This window comes from Aptenodytes patagonicus, chromosome 12 (assembly GCF_965638725.1).
Source record: "Aptenodytes patagonicus chromosome 12, bAptPat1.pri.cur, whole genome shotgun sequence".
NCBI classification, from domain to species: Eukaryota; Metazoa; Chordata; class Aves; order Sphenisciformes; family Spheniscidae; genus Aptenodytes; species Aptenodytes patagonicus.
Window position 1 is genome coordinate 76208 of NC_134960.1, and position 18931 is coordinate 95138.

Here is an 18931-nt window from a genome sequence, read left to right on the forward strand (position 1 = left end):
CCAAATAGCTCAGTTACACGAGTATGACACAAGCTGCTCTCTCTTAGTTGAGAGATTATCAGAAACCTCTAAAGCCTGCACAAAAGAACTTTGAGCATAACTCTTTCATCTACTACCACTTGGCTATGCCTGCCCTCAAAAGCAATCATAAGCTACCACCATCCTAGAGGAAAAGTGCAAAATCCCTGGCACTTCCTGTCCTGCCAGTCACTGCAGTTAGGTAGCCAGCCTTCCAACTCTGTGAACAGACGGTGTGCATTAGAACGACTTTCCTTCGCCTCTCTTAGAACTGCAATAGCCCCTGAAAAGATATAAAAAGCAGCCCTAAAAAAAACCCCAACAAACAAAAAACCAACAAATACCACCTCCGGAAGACCTTTCTTTCTGTCCAGCATTCCTGCTTCAGAAAAGGAAGCATGTTCCCTGCTTCTGAGCATTTGTCTCCTTCAGACAGAAGAGCTTATAAAACCCAACTTGCAAGAATACTGCGTGGTTTGATATTTCTAATGGAACCTATATGCATTTATGTCCTGTCAAATTCTGTTTAAGCAAGAGAGCATCCTCTGGTAGATCAAGAAACATAATAGCAAAATGGCAAAATGTGTAGCTAGCTAATTGGAGGAGGCATTCAGTTTTCACTATCTCTTCTAGCTTACTTTACTCATTCTGGGTAGAGCCAGCTTTGTTCTCTTCTAGAGCTGATTTCTGTTTTAAAAAAAAGCAGATTTCTTTATTATTTTTTATATATATTTTATAAACCCATCCACCTTCTTTGACAATTATGGGCAAAACCTTAACTGTGCTGACAAACTTCCATTATCATAGCTTGATCATCTAAATGACTTTGATGCAAGACAGACACCTGTGCAACGGGGAAAAAAATGGGTATTACAACTCCCAGTATCGCCTCCATCACATCACATCAAATGGATTCAAAATCCATTGCACCAACAGTTGTAGAATTACCAGCCCCAAGGGCACAGGACACAGGCAGTGCAGGATCCTCATGGAAAAAGTCTGGATCTTGAGGCCAAGGAACTCTGGGAGACTGTTCAATGACATCTTCGGTGACAGCAGCTTAAGCTGGCAACACCTGTACTGTGAAAGAGGAAGAAAGTCCTGTGGTAAGAAAGTGCAAGCCTGATGACAGGGAACGATTCTGGGGCAGAGCCTCCTCAGGAGGCAAAGGCTTTATCGCTGAGGATACCACCTGAGGGCAGGGATCCTATCATAAGGGAGACAGAGGTAGGCTGCAGTGACATGCAATGTGATTATCAGCAGTATGACTACCTAAGATTATGACTTGTCAGCCAAGTGCAGAAAATAGAAACTGAAGAGGAGTTTGGGCAGACTTTTTAGAAATGCTATGGAAGCTGCATTAGTCTTTATTTGTGTGGATACAAACGGGTGGAAAAAAAGGGGACAGTTTCTGGAAAGAAAGCTTAGTCCGTTTAAAAAAAAAAATTGTCAGGGAGGCCTTAGTCTTCAATTTCATATTTTGGCTAAGGCCTCCCTGACAGTTTTTGCTTGTTGTTTGTTTGGGGTTTTTTATGCTCTCACTACCAGAGGACCAGAAATGCAGAGTGACCATGCATGGCTAGAAAAAATGGTGCAAGAAAGAGGGATTCAGAATCACTAGGAACTACAGAAATCTTTAAAATAGAAGGACCCTATACAGGAGGCACGCCCTTCATCATAAGCCACGTGCAACCAGGATGCTGACATTTACAATAAAAAAAAAAAGGCACAGGAAAGTTTAACCTAAAAATCACAGAAAAGCCAACAAGTGTTAAAAAGCACATGGTTTGGGGTGATACACACAAACTTTTCTCTTTTCCTAAGTAAAGCATAGAACAGCATTCATCAAAACACAAGAACAGTTCAACGTCCTTGCAAGAGCAACAAAACCCAGATATCTACTACAATGGGGCATAGTTTCAAAAAGGGAGTTAACAAACTTCTTTACTTTTAAATAAAGAGAAAGTAGTGGTGCATCTAGAAAAGTAAAAATATTTTCTAGTGACAGGAAAACTATCTGAAGACATCATATCAGCAATCGTGCTTTATTGCCCGTTAGGAAAGGCTAAGAACCAATCCAAAATAATTATTTTGACATGGGGGGGGAAGAACGACATCCCTCAAAAAGCAGAAGTTATGCTGAAATGCAGAAAATAGATGTGGTCACAAACTGTCGTATTAAAACACAGTATGGCAGGCCAGAAATACGGCTTGGGGAAAACAACTTGCAGACAGGAAGAGAACTGATGACTCCTTTCTTAGCTGCATCAGGGACTGTGAAACTATCAGAGAGTTCATAAGGCCAACTGATGGTCAAAACATAAGGAGTGCACCAAAAGTGATTTTTGCAGTCATTTTGTTTCAGACAAACTTGGAAAAGTTCCTGTGCCAAAAATTTCCTTTACAGGAGTTGCGTTACAGAATATTTTAAACTGAATTGTCTGTAGGATAGTTTACAGAAGGGAATAAGCCATCAAAATGAATAACAACAAGTCATTACACCATATGGTATCCCTTCAAGTGGCTTGAGGATGAAATAACAAGCATAATAGCTGTGGTGTTCTACCTCAGTATCAGGAGACTGGATGGTACCATACATAACATGAATTTTTATAAAGGTTTCAGAAAGCTTCAGGCTTATAAATCCTATGTCCATTCCAGACATGGTAGTAGAAGCATACCAGTAGAAGCTAGCTAGAAGAATTCGTGGGTACATGAGTAAGTAGTAAATGTAGATAAAACGTCAGCACGGTTTTGGTAAAGGAAATTCATGCCTGACAAATCCTTTAGAATTATTTGGAATAATCAATGAACATGTGGACATGAGACATGCACCCAATGAACTGTATTTGGATTTCCAGAAACTGTTCAGTACAGACCCTTGCCAAAGGCTCTTAAGCTATGTTGTGTGGGACAACAGGAGCAGTTCTCCCCCAGAGAAGCAACTCGTTAAAAAGGCTGAAAGAACTGGAATAAATGGTCAGTTCATAGTTGGGCAAAACTTGCCAGCAGACTTGTGCAGAGATCTCTGCTTAGCCCTAGGAAACCATACTTACGGAGGATTTGAAAAAGTCAGGTGAATAGTGAGGCGACAAGAGATTTCTAACAATGTCCCTCTGTGTAGTTAAAAATTGCTCCTGTAGAGTTGCTGCAAGGGCTAACAATAATGTGGGAACAGACAGTAAAGCTGCAGATGAATTTCAGTGTGGATAATGCAAAAAAAAAAAAAAAAAAGCCCGAACAAACAGGCATAGGGGATGGGGGTTCAAAGTTTGAACATTATACATTGTATGATGGTCTCTGAGAGAACTGTTATGACCCAAAGAAGATCTTGATAATTAATAAGTTTAAAAGCTCATTGCTCAAAAGCCAGATAGAAGGTTTGGAAATACTTGGAAAAGAAGAGAAAACATAGAAGGGAAAAAAAAAATTACATCACAACTAATGCACATCGTTCCTCCATCTTAAATATGGTGTATGGTGCAGGCCTCTACCTCTCAGAAACGAGAGAGCAGTATGACAAAAGGTACATAAAAGGATGATATGAGATACAGATCACCTGCTGTACAAAACAGACTCTCCTCCTTCAACCAGAAAGAGACAAACTGGGAAAGGACTGACAGTTCTGTAGCTATCGTGGAAGTGGTATTATTCACCGCCTTCTGTAATAGAAGTCTTAAGAGGCATCAAATGAAGTTATGAAGTAGCAAGTTTAAACACACACACCCCTCTCTCCATGCAGCACCTGGATATGCTAAAATTCACTTTTCCATCAGATATTGTGAATGCTAAAACTTTGTATAGCTTAATAAATCACTTGGACAAAGTTAGATAAATGTGCAAAGACACGGGCTCTAGCTCATGAAATTTATCAGCCACAGGTCACAATCACCAGAAGAATATTCCAGGGCTACCTCAGACAATAGACTAGAGACTGAACTTCTTTTGATTGAGTATGACAGTTCCTTTAACAAATGTCATCAATGTTTCCTTGCTTATTAACTACTGTATTTTAATGTAGGCATGCTTTTTAAAAAAGATCATCATGTGTTCACTTTATGACCCCAGAGATCTCTGACATATTACAACCACAGTTACAACACCTAAGGTGGCCTGGTTTTGTCCACAAAAGGCCCTCCTCCTTGAGGAAAAACATGAGATATGTGGACAGCTTCTGCCATTAAATTCAATGCCTCACAGCTGCTTTCCAGTTCATTTGAATGCACCTGGAGTTTCTTATAATTCTCAAGCTTATTTACACAAATAGAAGTTAAGAACCATGGCCAAGATCTTTAATCACAAGAATCTTCAGATCAAAATGCTGCTGTTGTACATTTCCTTCAACTTTGTGTCAGATTTCCAACTATATGTAAAGATATTTCCAAGTTCAGTTCTCCAGCTAATTAGGAAGAAACCTTTTAGACAGTATTCTAAGAACCACTGTTGATGTTTTGTTCTAGGAAATCTGTAATAAGATTTACTCAAGTCTGTCCGTTCATTTCTTCATGCTCCAGTGTTTTTTCAGGTATTCCAAAGACAAACGTAGTCAAAACTATTAAAAGTGGTAAAACTAAACTCATTCACTCCAGAACATTCATTTTCCAGGACTTAATCACATTTCTTTGACCAATGTTTAGGTTTTACTAAGGTGTGTTTACAGTATTTTGAAGGTTCCCCAAGGCTGCCGTGACTAGAATTGCTGTATATGCAGACAAACCTGGAAGCATAGTTCCAGTTCACACTCTCAGCCCACAGAACACCACAGAATGCACCAGGCAGCTCAGTGACTTAGTACACAGCTGGGCACATTCAGGTAGATAACCTGAGGGCTACCCACAGCTGTGCAGTCAAAGGAGCACAGCAATTGGGATAAACACATTTTAGATGTTCATTACCTAACATGTTTTCAAGGGCTTCTAAAGTCATCCCCAACCAATCTTGTCAGATTGAAGAATAGCCACCACCAGATAACAAGTAATGCTCAGTCTGCTTAAAAGTTTTAACTGCATCTTCACAAGAGGCTGAAGGCATTCACCACCTTTTAAAGGTCAAATCAAACTTCTGTCTCTCTGTCCCTCCAACTCTGAGGTCCGCAGGTCTATTTGTGACCAACAGTTGTATCGTTACAGGGGAAGCCCATTATCACAGTAGTCAGAATAACAGAAGTCAGGTCATATTACTCAGGTCAACCTTACAGAGGACACTGGATAGCAGAACTTTTAGCTATTGACATTTTTACTGGTAGTGTCATTGTGTATCATCATTTGTGTTCGGAGATATAAAAAAAGTAGTATGAAAAGCTCACAGAACAAAAAGATAAGCCTATATGCTTATTAAAAAAAATAGTTCAAGAAGGATGCTTTAATAATGCTTTTTGTAGTTATGTAGTTACTTCTGCCTAACTACCCATCATTTTCACTATGGCAGTGCCAAAGAATGATCAGAAATTGAATCCTGCAAAGTGCTAGACACTATGTATAAGCATCAGCCTATTATTTAAGAGGAGAGAGCTTCATTAATCAAGTAGAGACCATAAATCATTAAAGTCTATCAGTCAAGGTTGGATTTTTAAGAACAAAATCACTTTGATTACAGTAGAACAACTTAACTATTTAAAAAGTTCTTGTTCTTTAGCTACAGCTCATATTTCATCCTAGAGTCTCAATGTACTTTAAAACACACAACCTTCCTTCTAGGTCTAACTAGTACTTATTAGAGTTACATTCAAATAATGTACACAGGTAAAAACATGGAATGTTTAGCTCAAGAATCAGCCAAGCTCTCTTCATAATTATATTATGTCCACTCATAACTCTTGAGAATTCTAGAGTCTACTGGGCCACAAATAGAAAAATTTTGAAAGGAACAGCCACTTATACCAAAAAGGTCAACCAATACCCTGGACCCAGTTAACAGTTTGCTTTAGAAGGGGCCAAAGACATTCCTCATGAGCCAGCCTTCAACTGCTCCACCCAGCTTTAGTCAAACTCGACAATGGTAAGGGCGTGCTTGGGGGCAGGTCTTCTAAGGGCATCAACTGCAGCTCAGATCACCTTCAGCCCCCAGCTACCAGTTTAGAGTCTACAAACTTATTTTTCTTAGGGTTCCTTGAGGTCTTACTTGGATGCACACAATCAGTCCCTGTGGTCCAGACATGTACCAGTGAAAGCCCCAGAGGAAAGAAAGGCCTGTGATCGCATACCTCTTCACTCCAAAGTCTCTGTCTACAGCTCTCTATTCTCCTTGTTAAGTCTCATCTCTTCAGTCAGCCAGGGCCCATGACCTACTTGGTAAGAGCAATTCACAGTTGCAACAGAAATAGCTTTAACAGTTGCATTTCACCAGTTTTATATGGATTCTCCAGTAGCATTTCCAGAACACAACAGGACACAATGCAACAGGCCACACAGCATACCACAGGTGATACCAGGCTCTTTAAGTATGCCTGAGCTAATTTTTATCTCCTTATTTCTAAAGGGAAAGAAAAATGAAGAATCAGTTTTTCTAGAGTAATTAAAGCACAAAACAGCCACTTAGGCAAGGATTGTCCACGCTTCCCCACGCAAACAGCAGCTCATGGAAAGGCTCTACAGAGAAGCCTGGGTGGACAAGGGCACTGGCCTCTTCAGCATTCCCCAGGTCAAACTGCATCCTACCTACTTCGGAGGCGTGTAGACAGAGCGACTCAGTCCCTATTAAAGAAACCGCAACGGCACCCAGCAGCGAGGGAACGCTAGAGGCCTGCCTGCCCTCCAACGGTCCTTGGGAGCGCAGGCACTCCGACGGCAGCGCCCAGCCGCGGCGCGAGCGGGCGTCCGAAAGGCCCCAGGCCTGCCGCTCGGCCCTGGGCGGTGCGGAGGCTTCCCTCGCCCGGAGCCGTCAGCCGGGCCGCCCGTGGCTAGCGCGGGACCCGGGCCGGCCCCAGCGCGCGGCCCGCCAGGGCACCCCGGGGAGGGGAGGGGAGGGGAGGGGAGGGGAGGGGAGGGGAGGGGAGGGGAGGGGAGGGGAGGGGAGGGGAGGGGGTCAGCTCCGCGGCGGGCTCCCGGCAGCTCCGCGGCGCAGCCCCGGGAATGCGTGAGCAGGAAACGCCTTTTTTGGGCCTCGGAAGTGCCATAAAAGGCGCGGAGGAAACGCCAAATATGGTCGGCACGGTTCCGGCCGCCGCGGGAGCGGCGTTTCCGCTCGGCCTTGGCCGCCCCGCGGCCGCGTGATGGGGCCCCGCCCGCTGGCGCGCTCCCGGCCCTCCGCCACGGCGGCGGCGTGTCCCCGCGGTGCCCCCCGCGACCAGCTGGGCTGCCGCCAGCGGTGACGCACGGCCTGTCCCGTCGCTAGTGGTCAGATCTGAAGCTGGGCTTCAAATCACAAACAGCCGAGGTTTAGTTCAGGCAAATGGATTTTCCGCCAGTGACTGGAAAAGCAAGAGGCCTTTGCTTCCTTCCCCCCGCGGCACATCCTGCGCGGCTTCGGGCCTTTATCTGCACGGAAGGCGAGGGGTTTCCCCGGCCAATGGCAACATCTGCTGTTTCCCTGGGAACAGCCTCCTTGAGGCTCCCAGTTAGACTAGGGGCAAACTTTTTGAGAATCAGAAATCCTGCCTTCTTCAGGCCAACGGCAAACGAAAAGATCTCGTAGAAAATGTACAGTCGATGCTTTCTCAACCCTGAAATCTGCTTTGATTTTATGGGACGAAGGCCATGGAAAGAGTAGGAGCAAAAGACCCCATGCATTTTCTTTTCTTTATGTTATAAACAGGGACGGCAAATGCAAAGCACAAGTCGCTGCAATTTAGACCAAATGCCAAAGCTTAAATTATGAGTGCTTTCTAGGAAGTTACACCAAAGGGTATCTGCATGAAAGTGGCCCTGTTTAGCATATGTCAACAGTTTTTACACTTTTTTTTTTTCCCCCCAAACCAGAGGCTCCATGGTACTGGGGAGCTTCCTGCAATGAGATGCAACTGTGACAAGTGACCCCCCAGCTGGACGGGAAGCGTCATTTGCCAGCTTGCAGGCCATGACAGGCAAGCTACAGTGCACAGGAACTGAGCCCTTCCCTCAGAACACTGCTGGCTTGCACTACTCAGCTATGCTGCTTTTTGAATCAGGGGCCAACGGTAACCCTACACACCTGGTTCAGTGCCTCTGAACATCCCTGCAGTTGGACACTGCTACCTGCGGAGTGCCAGTGACCAATGCCCACAGCTGTAAGAGGACAGAATTCTTCCATTTAAAGGAAGACTGCAACACCCTCAAAAGAAGGCCTAAGGAGGTGACCGGGCAGGGGGGAGAGGATTAGGGTGGATTTCTGGAGGCCTCCACAAGTTGAAAGGATCTACCTTCACAAAGTAGAGAAAGCACGGAGCAAGTAGGACCAGCGTTTCTTTGAGCTAGAGCAGCCTTGCATCATCTCCCTTGCACTGCTGCCTTGGCACCCACAGGCCAGTCTTGTGTGCAGAGGTGGCTAGCCAGACATCAGAGACATGCCCTGCTGCTAGAAAGGGTGCTCTGGTCTTCATTCCTGTATAGCCCTGCAACACTGCCTGACTCGGTCCACTTTGCACACGATGCACCAAAAAGCACCTATCTTCTTTGCTGCCCCTTTAGGTGTGGCAATTACCACCACTGCTCATTTCTGTACAAAGCGCTCTGGAGAACCTGGGGCACCCTCAGGCTCATCAGGCATTGCTTGAGAGCCCACTTGGTCAGCACAATCACAATTCCAGAAGGCTAGACCAGGAGTTAGTGGAGCCCAGCTTGAAAAGATAGCAACATCTACAGCTTCCTGAGGAGCGGAGGTGGAGAGGAGGGGGTGCTGATCTCTTCTCCCTCATATCCAGTGACAGGACAGGACACATGGGACTGCTTCAAATGTGCCAGGGGATGTTCAGGCTTGACGTTAGGAAGCATTTCTTTACTGAGAGGGTGGTCAAATGGAACAGGCTTCCCAGAGAGGTGATCAATGCCCCATGCCTGTCAGTGTTTAAGAGGTATTTGGACAGTGCCCTTAATAACATGCTTTAACTTTTGATCAGCCCTGAAGTGGTCAGGCAGTTGGACTAGATGATCGTTGTAGGTCCCTTCCAACTGAAATATTCTATTCTGTTCTGTTCTATTCTATTCTATTCTAAATATCTGAGCAGAGCAGTGCCCACAGATCAGAATGGGCTTGGGCTGAGTCCAACTGTTTATTTTGCCATTGACTTTGGGAACCGGAGGTGGGGAAAAAATGTTGTGGTTACCTTTACATAATATTGTTTGCTTCGTTCTTTGAAGCATCACATTTGAAGGCCCTTCTTCATTGTCTCATCTCCCATAAGTGGATTTCTGTGGCTTCTGACATGGGTTACGTGCTCAGACAGTGTGAAGCCACATATTCAGCTTGCCCAGTCAATCTGTGTTGGCCGGAGGCTGGAGCCCCTTGGGTTGAAAAGAGCTAGTGCTTTTCTCCGAAAAGGTCCAGCAGGGCCAGCTGCAAAGTCACCGTTAGCAGTTTGCAGACCACACCTGGCACTGCAGGCACAAACCAGCAGAGAGACAAAGCAGCACAGGCCCTTCCTCACAGCTTGTCCCAGCCCGCTGAGGACAGTCCTGCCTGAGAGACAACAGACTGGGATTTACCGACTGCTCAGCTCTTAGGTACCTTCCAGAATTGCTGCCATTTGCCAGGGTGGGCTGCATCCCCAAGAAGGAGGACTAGCCCAGGGGCTTCAGCAGGTTGCCCTTCCTAGCCAGTGGGGTCAATTTTGGCAAGCATTAGGGCATGCTGTGTCCGACAGAGACTGCTTGCCAGTTTACACTGTGCCGGGTGCATTCACCAAGGGCTAGATCTGCATCCCAGCTCCTCACAACCCTAAACATTAGTGATTTGTAGAGGGCCCACCTGAAAGGTCTGACACCAGAACCCTCCCCTGCACCTGCACCACCAATTCTCATGGGTGCAAATTCCTCTGAACTCGCTCTGCAGAAAGTTCACATACTCCCTGAAATGTATTTGAAACCACCATGTAAGGAAGTGCTTTCCTCCTATAAATGCTGAAACATCTGTACTGAAGGCTATCAGGCCCGCGCACTTATATGCCGTATGTTGTGTCAAGGGGGAACTTATGACAGCCCCCAGCTAGGCAGGGCTACCTTCCATCAGCCAGCCATTTGGACTGAGCTTATTGTATTTCCAGCCTAGAAACTGCTCTATTATCTTGCCATCCAGTAAGATTTCTGACTACCTATGAACACACAGTTGAGATTCTTATTTTCAAACCTCATTTTCAGCACTGGGAGAATTGTTTTTCTTCCTAAGAATAGCTCACATGCTTCTGGAGAAGCCAGAAAACAGGAATTGTGGCTACTTCAAAAGAACAGGTGATACACCTAATGCAAGGACCTGCATGCTCCCTCCATGCCTTTGCAACTGTACTTAGGAGTGATTGGTCTCCCCTCCTTTCTTTAAGTGGGTATTTCTCCAGGAGACAAGCACCACTTGTTACTTCCCAGCCACTCAAGGAGTTAGGGTTGCTGCAGCACAGTCTTCCTATGTAGCAACTTAAAGGAAAATGTGGAAGTCTGCAGGATTTGATATTTTATTTATTTTTTTCTGAAGGGTATTGTACACCAAATATCCCATTGGCAGGAAAGCGCATTCGATGTGTTTAGAAGCCAAACAGTCACTTTCATTTTAACAAACACAATTACAAAGTAAAAATAAACCACAAAATAATGAACCGCATGTTCATAACATACAAAAATTGCTGCCTACTCAGTAGGTAACTACAACATTCCAACTCCTGAATATATATATATATATATATAAATTTACATTTTTGTAACAAAAATAGACTTTGAGAGGTGTGGGGGTTTTTTTTGCTTACATTCCGTCCCCCAGGGCTTTCTCGTGCTCCCCTCCCCACCCATTCCCTGCTTTCCCTTACATTCTTTGAGTAACATCCCTTTCACTTTAAGGCAAGATGCAAAGCATCCATTCACACAAATGCATGACGTCAGCAAGGCTTCACAAAAAGGCACCAAGACTTCTAACTTTAAAAACAAAACTTCTGCCACATGTGAGTGTCTCATCAGGTGATATTTACATAGCATCACTCTAACATGCTCAAATACAGTAAGTGCTGCTCCCAAAGAAGTTTGAAACTCATTACAGCATTGTCACTGAAATAGAATTAACATTTACAAAATATGGCCCTGCAAATTCCAAATAATACAATATGGATATGCAAAGATTTTTCACATCAATAGTACCTAAAGGAAAGCAAAACCATGGCACATGTACAATTTACATCGGCTACATACTTAATGAAAAGTCCTTTCTTCCTAATAAAAGACTATTGTTTACAGGGAAAATTATACTGAACTTATATCCACAATCCATGCAAATTAAGTCATTCAACAGAGGTGGAAAACTTAAATGGCAGTTGTTTCAGGCAGCTGAAGTTTAAAGAAAAGTTAAATAGCCTTGCAACGTATGGTGTTGGGGGAGTAGTTGGAGACTCCATGTCTGATAGTACCAATGGAAAAGGTGAATTCTCCTGTTCCAGAAGACAATCTCAGCAAATCTCAATTGTCCTTGGAGAAAAGGCTGATGTCATGTCTGAAAGTGCTGAGGTCACCTGTGAGCTGAAATTGTTGGTGACCCCTGGAGATGAGAAGGAGGTGGCCACTTGGGTCTGAAAAGTGGCAGTGCCAGAGGGGTAAGTGGTTGCTATAGAAGGAGATGGGAATGTGGTGTGTGCAGGGGAGGGGTAGGAAGAGGGTGCAGGGGAGGAATACACTGTGCGCACTGGTGAGGGGTAAGTGGTAACGATGGAGGAAGGGTAGGATGTAGTCACAGAGGATGAGTAGGCAGGAATTGGGGAAGCAGTTGAGACCGGAGCTGCCTTTTCCACTTTCTTATCCTTCTGCCTAAGGTGGATTTTAGTGTGTCTCTTCCTCTCATCACTTCTGGCAAACTTTCTGCCACAAATGTCACAGGCAAATGGCTTCTCTCCTGTGTGTGTGCGGATGTGTGTAGTCAAGTGGTCACTCCTGCTGAAGTTCCGCATGCAAATACGGCACTGGAAAGGTTTCTGTCCCGTGTGGATGCGGATGTGCCGCGTTAGCTCATCGGACCGTGAAAACCTCCGGTCACAGGACTCCACTGGGCAGGCATAGGGTCGCTCGTGAGGAGGGGTCTTGCTGGGACGGTTTGGGTATTTCCGCATCCTGCTGGGCTTGATCAGCTGGGACTGATAGTTAGTGTTGAGGGTCTTCAACTCTTGGGAGCCAGTCTGAGTAGCAAATGCCTTAATAGTGGACAGCGGTGTGAGGGAAGGTTGCTGTGCTCTGGTCTCAAGGGCTGGGAAGGGCTTCTGATCAGCCGGAACAAGACTGAGCTCACCCTGTTGCTGAGGGAACAGGTAATCCGGGATCATTGGCACCTGAAAGTTGGTCTTAGCAGTCGGATAAGCTGGAGGTGGATACTGGATGGGGGCTCCAGAGGGGTTGGGAAAGGACTGGGTCTGCGGTTCAGGGAAAATGTCAGAGCTGGAATTGGGGAAAGTTGGTGCAGCCGAATAAATCGGACTGTTCTCGCTGGCTTGGACAGAACAGCTCAGAGGGGGGCTCTGCGAGGAGGAGGATGGTGACGATGAAGAAGGCGTAGAGGTGGGAGGTGCATTAGCCATGCCCACCAGCCCACTGACGAGGCTGAAGAGGGGCTCTGGCCATAAGGTGTTGCTACTGTTGGGGGCCGGCTCTAGGGAGAAGCGCCCCGTGTAGGTTATCGGTGGCAGTCGCGTCGTTTGGTTGGGATAGCTGGTTTCTGGCAGGGTTTTCTCATTGTTCAGGGAGATGTCGGGAAAAGTGTCTGAAAAGAGAGGAATAGCGATTACTTCCAGCAGCTGCTGCAGCTGCTGCCAGTGCTTCACGAGCCATCCCCACACAGCGCAGCCCCAGATCCTTGCTTCTGGTTAATTAATAATTGAGTGTAACATATTGCAGCGCCGCTGGCAGGTCTCCAGCAGCAGCTAGCCCGGAGCCGCTGACGCACACAGGAGAATCCCCCCGCGCAGCCGCCGGGACAGGGGCGCCGCTGCAGCGCGGAGCCCCCGCAAGCGCCGCTGCGCCCGCGGCGGACCGGGACTCCCCGCCCGCCCGGGCGAGGCCAGCGCGCTTACCTGCCGCGAGGTGCTCGAAGTGCTGCTCCCCGGGCTCCCCGGCGGCGCCGAAGCCCGCGCTCTCGGGCGCCCCGGGGGGGGCAAGGAACTGCGGGCCCCCGCCGCTGAGCAGCATCATCTCCTCCAGCTTGGGGTAGTGAGTGTCCATGGCGGGGGGCGAGTGCGGGAAGGCGCCGAAGGGGTCGGAGATCTGCAGCGGTGGCAGGAGCTGCATCTCTGCCTTGGCCGCGGCCATGAGGGCGCCGGGCTCGGGCTCCGACGGGTGGTGGCGGCGCCGCCGCCGCGGGCCCGGCGGACGGGCCGGCTGTGGCGAGGCCGTCGCCTGCTGCGTGCCCTGCGCCGCGGTCGCCCCGGCGCTGCCCGCTGGAAGCGCTCGGCTCCCCGCCCGCCCGCCCGGGGCTCCCCCCGGCTCTGCCCGCTGGAAGCGCTCGGCTCCCCGCCCGCCCCGGAGCCGCCTCTATATATCGGGTCCCACCGGCCGCAGCCCGCCCCGGCCCTGACGTACATGGCCATATATGGAAAGCAGGAAGCCCTTATATGGATGCGGGCTGGAGGACCCCGCCTGGCGTCAGCGCCTGGCACCGGGGAAAGCCGGGCCGTGGGGGCCCCGTCCGCCCCGGGCTGGGAGCCCCGCGCCCGTTGCGGGCCTGTCCCCCGTCGCGGGCAGCGCCGCCGCAGCGCTGCCGCAGCGCCGCCGGCCCCGGGGCGCGGGGTCCCTGGCCCCCGCCCGCCCCGGCCAGCCCGCCGGAAGCCCCCGCCGCACTTTCCATATTAGGAAACAACCTTATAAGTCTCGGTTCCGGCGGAGGCTTCCCGCTCCTTATATGGCGATTCCGGCCCCGGGTAGGGGGGGCGCGGGGAGCCCGTGCGCGGGAGCCAGGTTGCCGCCGGGCCGCGCGCCCGCCCCCGGGCCGCGGGAGCGCGCGGCTGCTGCCCGGGCAGGCGGCACGGCGGTCGCGGGGAGCGCCCGGCAGACTCCAACACCGCCGCCGTGGTCTCGCGGGCAGAGCTCCCCCTCGCCCCCACCCCGTTTGCTCGGCTCGCACTATTCGCCTCCTCCCGTCCCCGCGGAGGGGCCGCGCGCCGGCCGCTCACGGTCAGCGGCGCCGCGCGCCCGGCAGCCTCGACGCGGAGGCGTTTTCTGGGCGCTGGCAGCGCGCCTCGGGCGGGGGCTGCCTTGCTCCCGGAAAGGGAGAATCTCTGGGACTCCGGAGGCCTGCCGGGAGCGCCTCGCTCCGCCCGCTCCCGCCGAAGGCGGAGGAGCTCTGCCCGCAGCGCCGGACCCAGGCTCTGCGTGCCTCCCTCACGCGGCGGAGAACGGGGCGCTGCTAAAACCGGAGCCCCGGGTACCGCACGGCCGCGGCCACCACTGACTTCGGCGCGACGGAAAATGACAGCGCTCGGGACTCTGCTCTCGCGCCCTTAGGGTTGTCCCTTGACGCAGCCGCAGCTCCTTCCTGCCTGCCCTCCCCGCAGACGCGGGCTGCTCCCACCACCGGCTCCGCACGGAACCGGCGGCCGCGCCCGGAGGCGCCGGGAGCCCCGGCTCCCCGCCCGAGGCAGCATACGCAGCGCGGAGCCGCAGGAGAGCGCTTCCCGGGCCAGGGGGAGCCTCCCGCGCTATAAATAGGCGCTCGACGCGGCCGCCGCCCCGCCCCGCCCGGGCCGCCCGGCTGCCGGCACGCCGCGGCGCGGGGCTCCCCTGGCGCCGGGCCAGACGGCACCGGCGACGCAGTGCGGCCGCAGTGCGCGTGCGCGGCCGCCGCCGCCGCGGCGGCGAGGGCTTCCCCGCAGTGCGCGGGGCTCCGTGGGCGGCGCCAGGAGCAGCGGCCGCAGGCCCCGCCGCGCGACGCTGGCGGGAGCGGCCTGGGTGGGCCGTGCCAGGGGCTCCGCCGGGGCCCCCGCAGCTCCGTGCTCGGGCGGGCCCGATCCAGTTGAGCCGGGCCTCGAGCCTCGCGGCGCGCGGCCGCCCGTGCTCGGCTGCTGCGCGGAGCTTGCCGAGGTCCCGACTCGCCGCCGCCCGCGGCTCCGTGCCCTGCCGCGGACGGCGCTCCCTTCGCCGCAGAGATGGGGGGAACGACGTTGTTCCTGTTCACGGCGCGGGTTTCCTGGCCGGCTCCGCGGGCAGGCGCTTGCTCGGGGCATCGCCCGCGTCCCGGCAGGGGGACGCAGCACTGCGCGCCCCGTCCGCGCCTCGCGGCCGGCTGCAGGGCTGGTCTTTCCCGCGGAAATCCTGGCGCAAAGCCGGGCCACACACCTCGGGTGCCAGGCGGTCCCCTTTTGCCGTGGGAAGGCAGTTGTATAAACGACGCTACTGGGCTCTGCCGCCGTTGTGATTTATATTCAAGTTGCGAGGAACGGCAGTGCTCCGTCTGCCCACTTTTGTAGAAGTTTTAAACCTCTTGTCGTGTACTGTTTTAACTGAGTTGCTATATCTAGGGCTGTGTCTTGTCAGTAACACTGTGCGGTGCCTCCCGCACTGATGCACGTCCACCCTAAAATGAGTTACGTGTTGCGGCCTCAAACTGCCTCCAGGAGACATGTAGAAAGCTCCCGCTTATTGGCAGCCTGTATTACTCCATGGCAGCTAATATGCATCTGTTCTTTGATACTTTTTATGGAGAGAAATCATACTGGTTTTCAAATGTCAGCACACTAGGCCAAAGCCCTACTTTGAAAATGTGATTTGGTGCTTTTCCTTTTTTTAACAAATTCAAGTATCTGCTGCAGGTTTTGAGAAGTCCCATACATAATGATTACAGCTAGTCTCTGATTTCCACCAGTCTGTCACAATTTGGAGACCTGTTAGAAAGGGCAGAGTAGCAGAACTTGACTCTTTCTACAAACACTGTAGTTTGTTTTGGCTCCTCAGCATCTTACTGACATTGCAGAAGCCATTGCGTCCTCCTCTCCCTCTTTTTTTCCCCTTCTCTTTCAAGACCAGAAGGAACTTTATTTCAACTAGTGCCTGATTCCCAAAGAATTTCACTCATACACCCTGCGTATGTTAGACCCAATATTTCTTTTTAACTGAAGTACAAAATTAAAAGCTTTTTTTTTCCTCCAAAATCTGAAATCACGAAGAGATGGAAAAATCTATTGCTTGCTTTCTTTTCAGTTACCTTGATTTTTATCAATGTAATTCTAATTTAACAATTCATATAAGAGAAAACAAGAGACCTGCTTCAGAGTTGCAGACAGAGCAGTGTAACTAGCTTGAACGGCGCATAAATTATAGTAATAAAGATTGTTTTACAACATGTCCTCCACCATTGTGGTGAGGCTTCCTGGCTTCAGTGAAGTACTGGAGAGGCAGCAATACACACAGATGACTTACAACCTGGACACTGAGCTAGGAAATTGCCTGCTGTCATTCACGCACTGGGACAGACAACATCTGCTAGTTTTCTGAACTCATGTTCTGTGTTCCATTTTCTTTTTCTGAATACAACGTTAGGTCTGTAGGAACTACATTAAAAGAGTTAGATTTTTACTACTGAAAATCGAGATCTGTTTAGTTCAGCCAGCCAGCCATTTATTAGACTGAGGGATGTTGTGGTCAGACTGGAAGTTGTGAATGGAAGTTTTTGTAGTAAGTGGAGCCTCTAGCTATTAGAATAAGATAGTATCTGTGTTTTGTTTTCTAGGTAGCATAATTTGAATGTCCAAAGAATTTGCTATTATAGGTCAGTATTTTAAAAAGAATATCTTTCCAAAACGGCAGTATTTTAATAAATGTGTAACACTTCACTTAATGCTCCTAGTGAAAGCACAGAAGTGTTAGACATTGCCACTGGATCAGTTACAATTTTATTTGAAAGTTTAATAATTTTGGTTGTGATTGTCTAATGAATAAACACATGCGATACTCTGGGTCTCCTTGAAAGTCCATCGTCATCAAATATGCTTGTTGTCTCTCAATACATTTCAGTGGGAGGAATGCTATTCCAAGGACACAGAGTGAAGAATGCTATGGGGTGAGGGAAAGAGAAGAGAGAATGGGGTATTGAGCTCCATGAATAAACCACCCATCTCAAGTCACTGGAAAATGCCAGTCTCTACTTCAAGTTTACAGAACAGTACAAAAAAATCTACACTAGTAGATTTCTCCTTTTTTCTCTTTTTAATTTGATGTTGTAATACTTGTGTTCTTTTCTGTTTTCTGATTCATGGATAATTTTTTTCAGCAGCATTTCTTTTCTGCACTTAAACAAGAAATTATTGATAATATAGCTACATGAATACTGCTGTGGCAGTGGCATCAGCCAATTTGACAGATTAAAATTCCCCAGTCAATAAAATTTATTGAAAGGCTCAATTTTTTTCTACATATTTGTTCAAACACTTTTTCTCTCTTTTTCTCTAGAATGTATCATATCAGCATATGCATTAGCCAATTGTTTTAAGATTCTTGCATGCAAGTTACCTGTGACAGTTTTCTTAAAAATACCTATTCATAATAGAAGTTTTCTATCATCTTTCCTACCTCCCAATAGCCTAGAAAGCACTACATCATGCTTTGAGAAACAACTTCAACCTGCTTCTTTGCAAATTCACAGCAAACATATTCATTGGGCTTTTATGCCTTTTCTGCATTGTATTAATAATTTATTACCTTCAGCTAGTGATGGACCCATACCACGATTAGGATGTCTTTTGCATTGGTGTATTTATATGTGTCTTCCTAAGTCACTCTCCAGCCACAGAGTTTGTTTGTCTGTTGTAATTTTTTTCTTCTAACAGAAATGTGTTGGTAGGCTTTTAATTTTTTTTTTTACTTCTTTTCTGTTTTTATTGTTATTCTTGATAGTGATTTCATTTCATTTCTTAAGTGGGATGAGCTTTTAGCCACAGTAGTCCTTTTATGTCATTGATTACTTTTTGCTATCTGTCTGGTAACCATTTTTGAAATAACTTTTCATTTTCATTCACTTTTGTTTGTCTAAACTTTGCCTTTCCCTTAAATATTACAAACTATTTTCTTCAGTGCCAGGAAATTATTCCTGTTTTTTGAGGCTCCAGTCATATTGCTGAATATATCTGATTTCTGCTTGCTCATACCAACTGTAATCAGGTCATGATCCCTAAGTAACCATGGAAGTCCAGCTCCTGCAGGTAAATTACTTGTCTCCCCTTGGCACAACAAGGCCATTCACCTATGGAGTATGTTATCTTTTATCTTTAAAAAGCCCAACAAACCAAACAAAAAAACCAGTCACACCTTTAAATTTTAGTAGTTTTAAGTACTGGCAGCATGAGACCTCCTGAACTGGACTCAATGATAATACCAGTGCAGATTTAGCAAAGAGACACAATGAGCTGTGACCTTTCTGTCTACAAGCGTTACCTCAACTAAAATGCCCATTGCAATATGATGCACAGCACTTACATGACTGCACAGCCCCATGTTCAGATCAGAGCTGTACCTGTCCATGATTACACAAATTTCCATTCGCTACAGGTATGAGATTAAAGAACAATTTATTCCTTTTTGTTTGACATAGTTGCCTGTGGTGGATCTTGCATAATGTTGTTACCTTGCCCTAGTCTTTACTGCGTACCACACTAATCCATAGGCATTCAAGATCATTCACATCTGTTACCAGTCATGCTACAGCAAGTAATGGGTAGCAGTTAGTTTCTTTGATAGGCTGAACACTTTGGGATCCAGCTCTTTTATCTACATTGCTCTTCCTGAATGAGTGGTACTTGTGCGCTTAGCATTCTTAAGATACAGGAAGAACATTTCCA

At 48.2% G+C, this 18931-nt stretch overlaps 1 protein-coding gene across 1 annotated transcript; it reads right to left on the reverse strand.

Moving 5' to 3' along the window:
- Positions 1-10578: 10578 nt before the first annotated feature.
- Positions 10579-13478, reverse strand: EGR1 (early growth response 1). Its single transcript, XM_076350022.1, has 2 exons — positions 13181-13478; positions 10579-12870 (listed from the first exon to the last, which is right to left on the reverse strand). The coding sequence occupies exons 1-2, from the start codon at positions 13413-13415 to the stop codon at positions 11573-11575; spliced, it is 1533 nt and encodes a 510-aa protein (XP_076206137.1). The 5' UTR covers positions 13416-13478; the 3' UTR covers positions 10579-11572.
- Positions 13479-18931: the final 5453 nt, after the last annotated feature.

Excerpts from the sequence above, each read along its gene's own strand:
- EGR1 (XM_076350022.1), bottom strand. The coding sequence starts at position 13,415 with ATGGCCGCGGCCAAGGCAGAGATGCAGCTCCTGCCACCGCTGCAGATC. Across the intron at positions 12,871-13,180 it reads CTTCGAGCACCTCGCGGCAG|ACACTTTTCCCGACATCTCC; the intron begins GTAAGCGCGCTG and ends CTCTCTTTTCAG.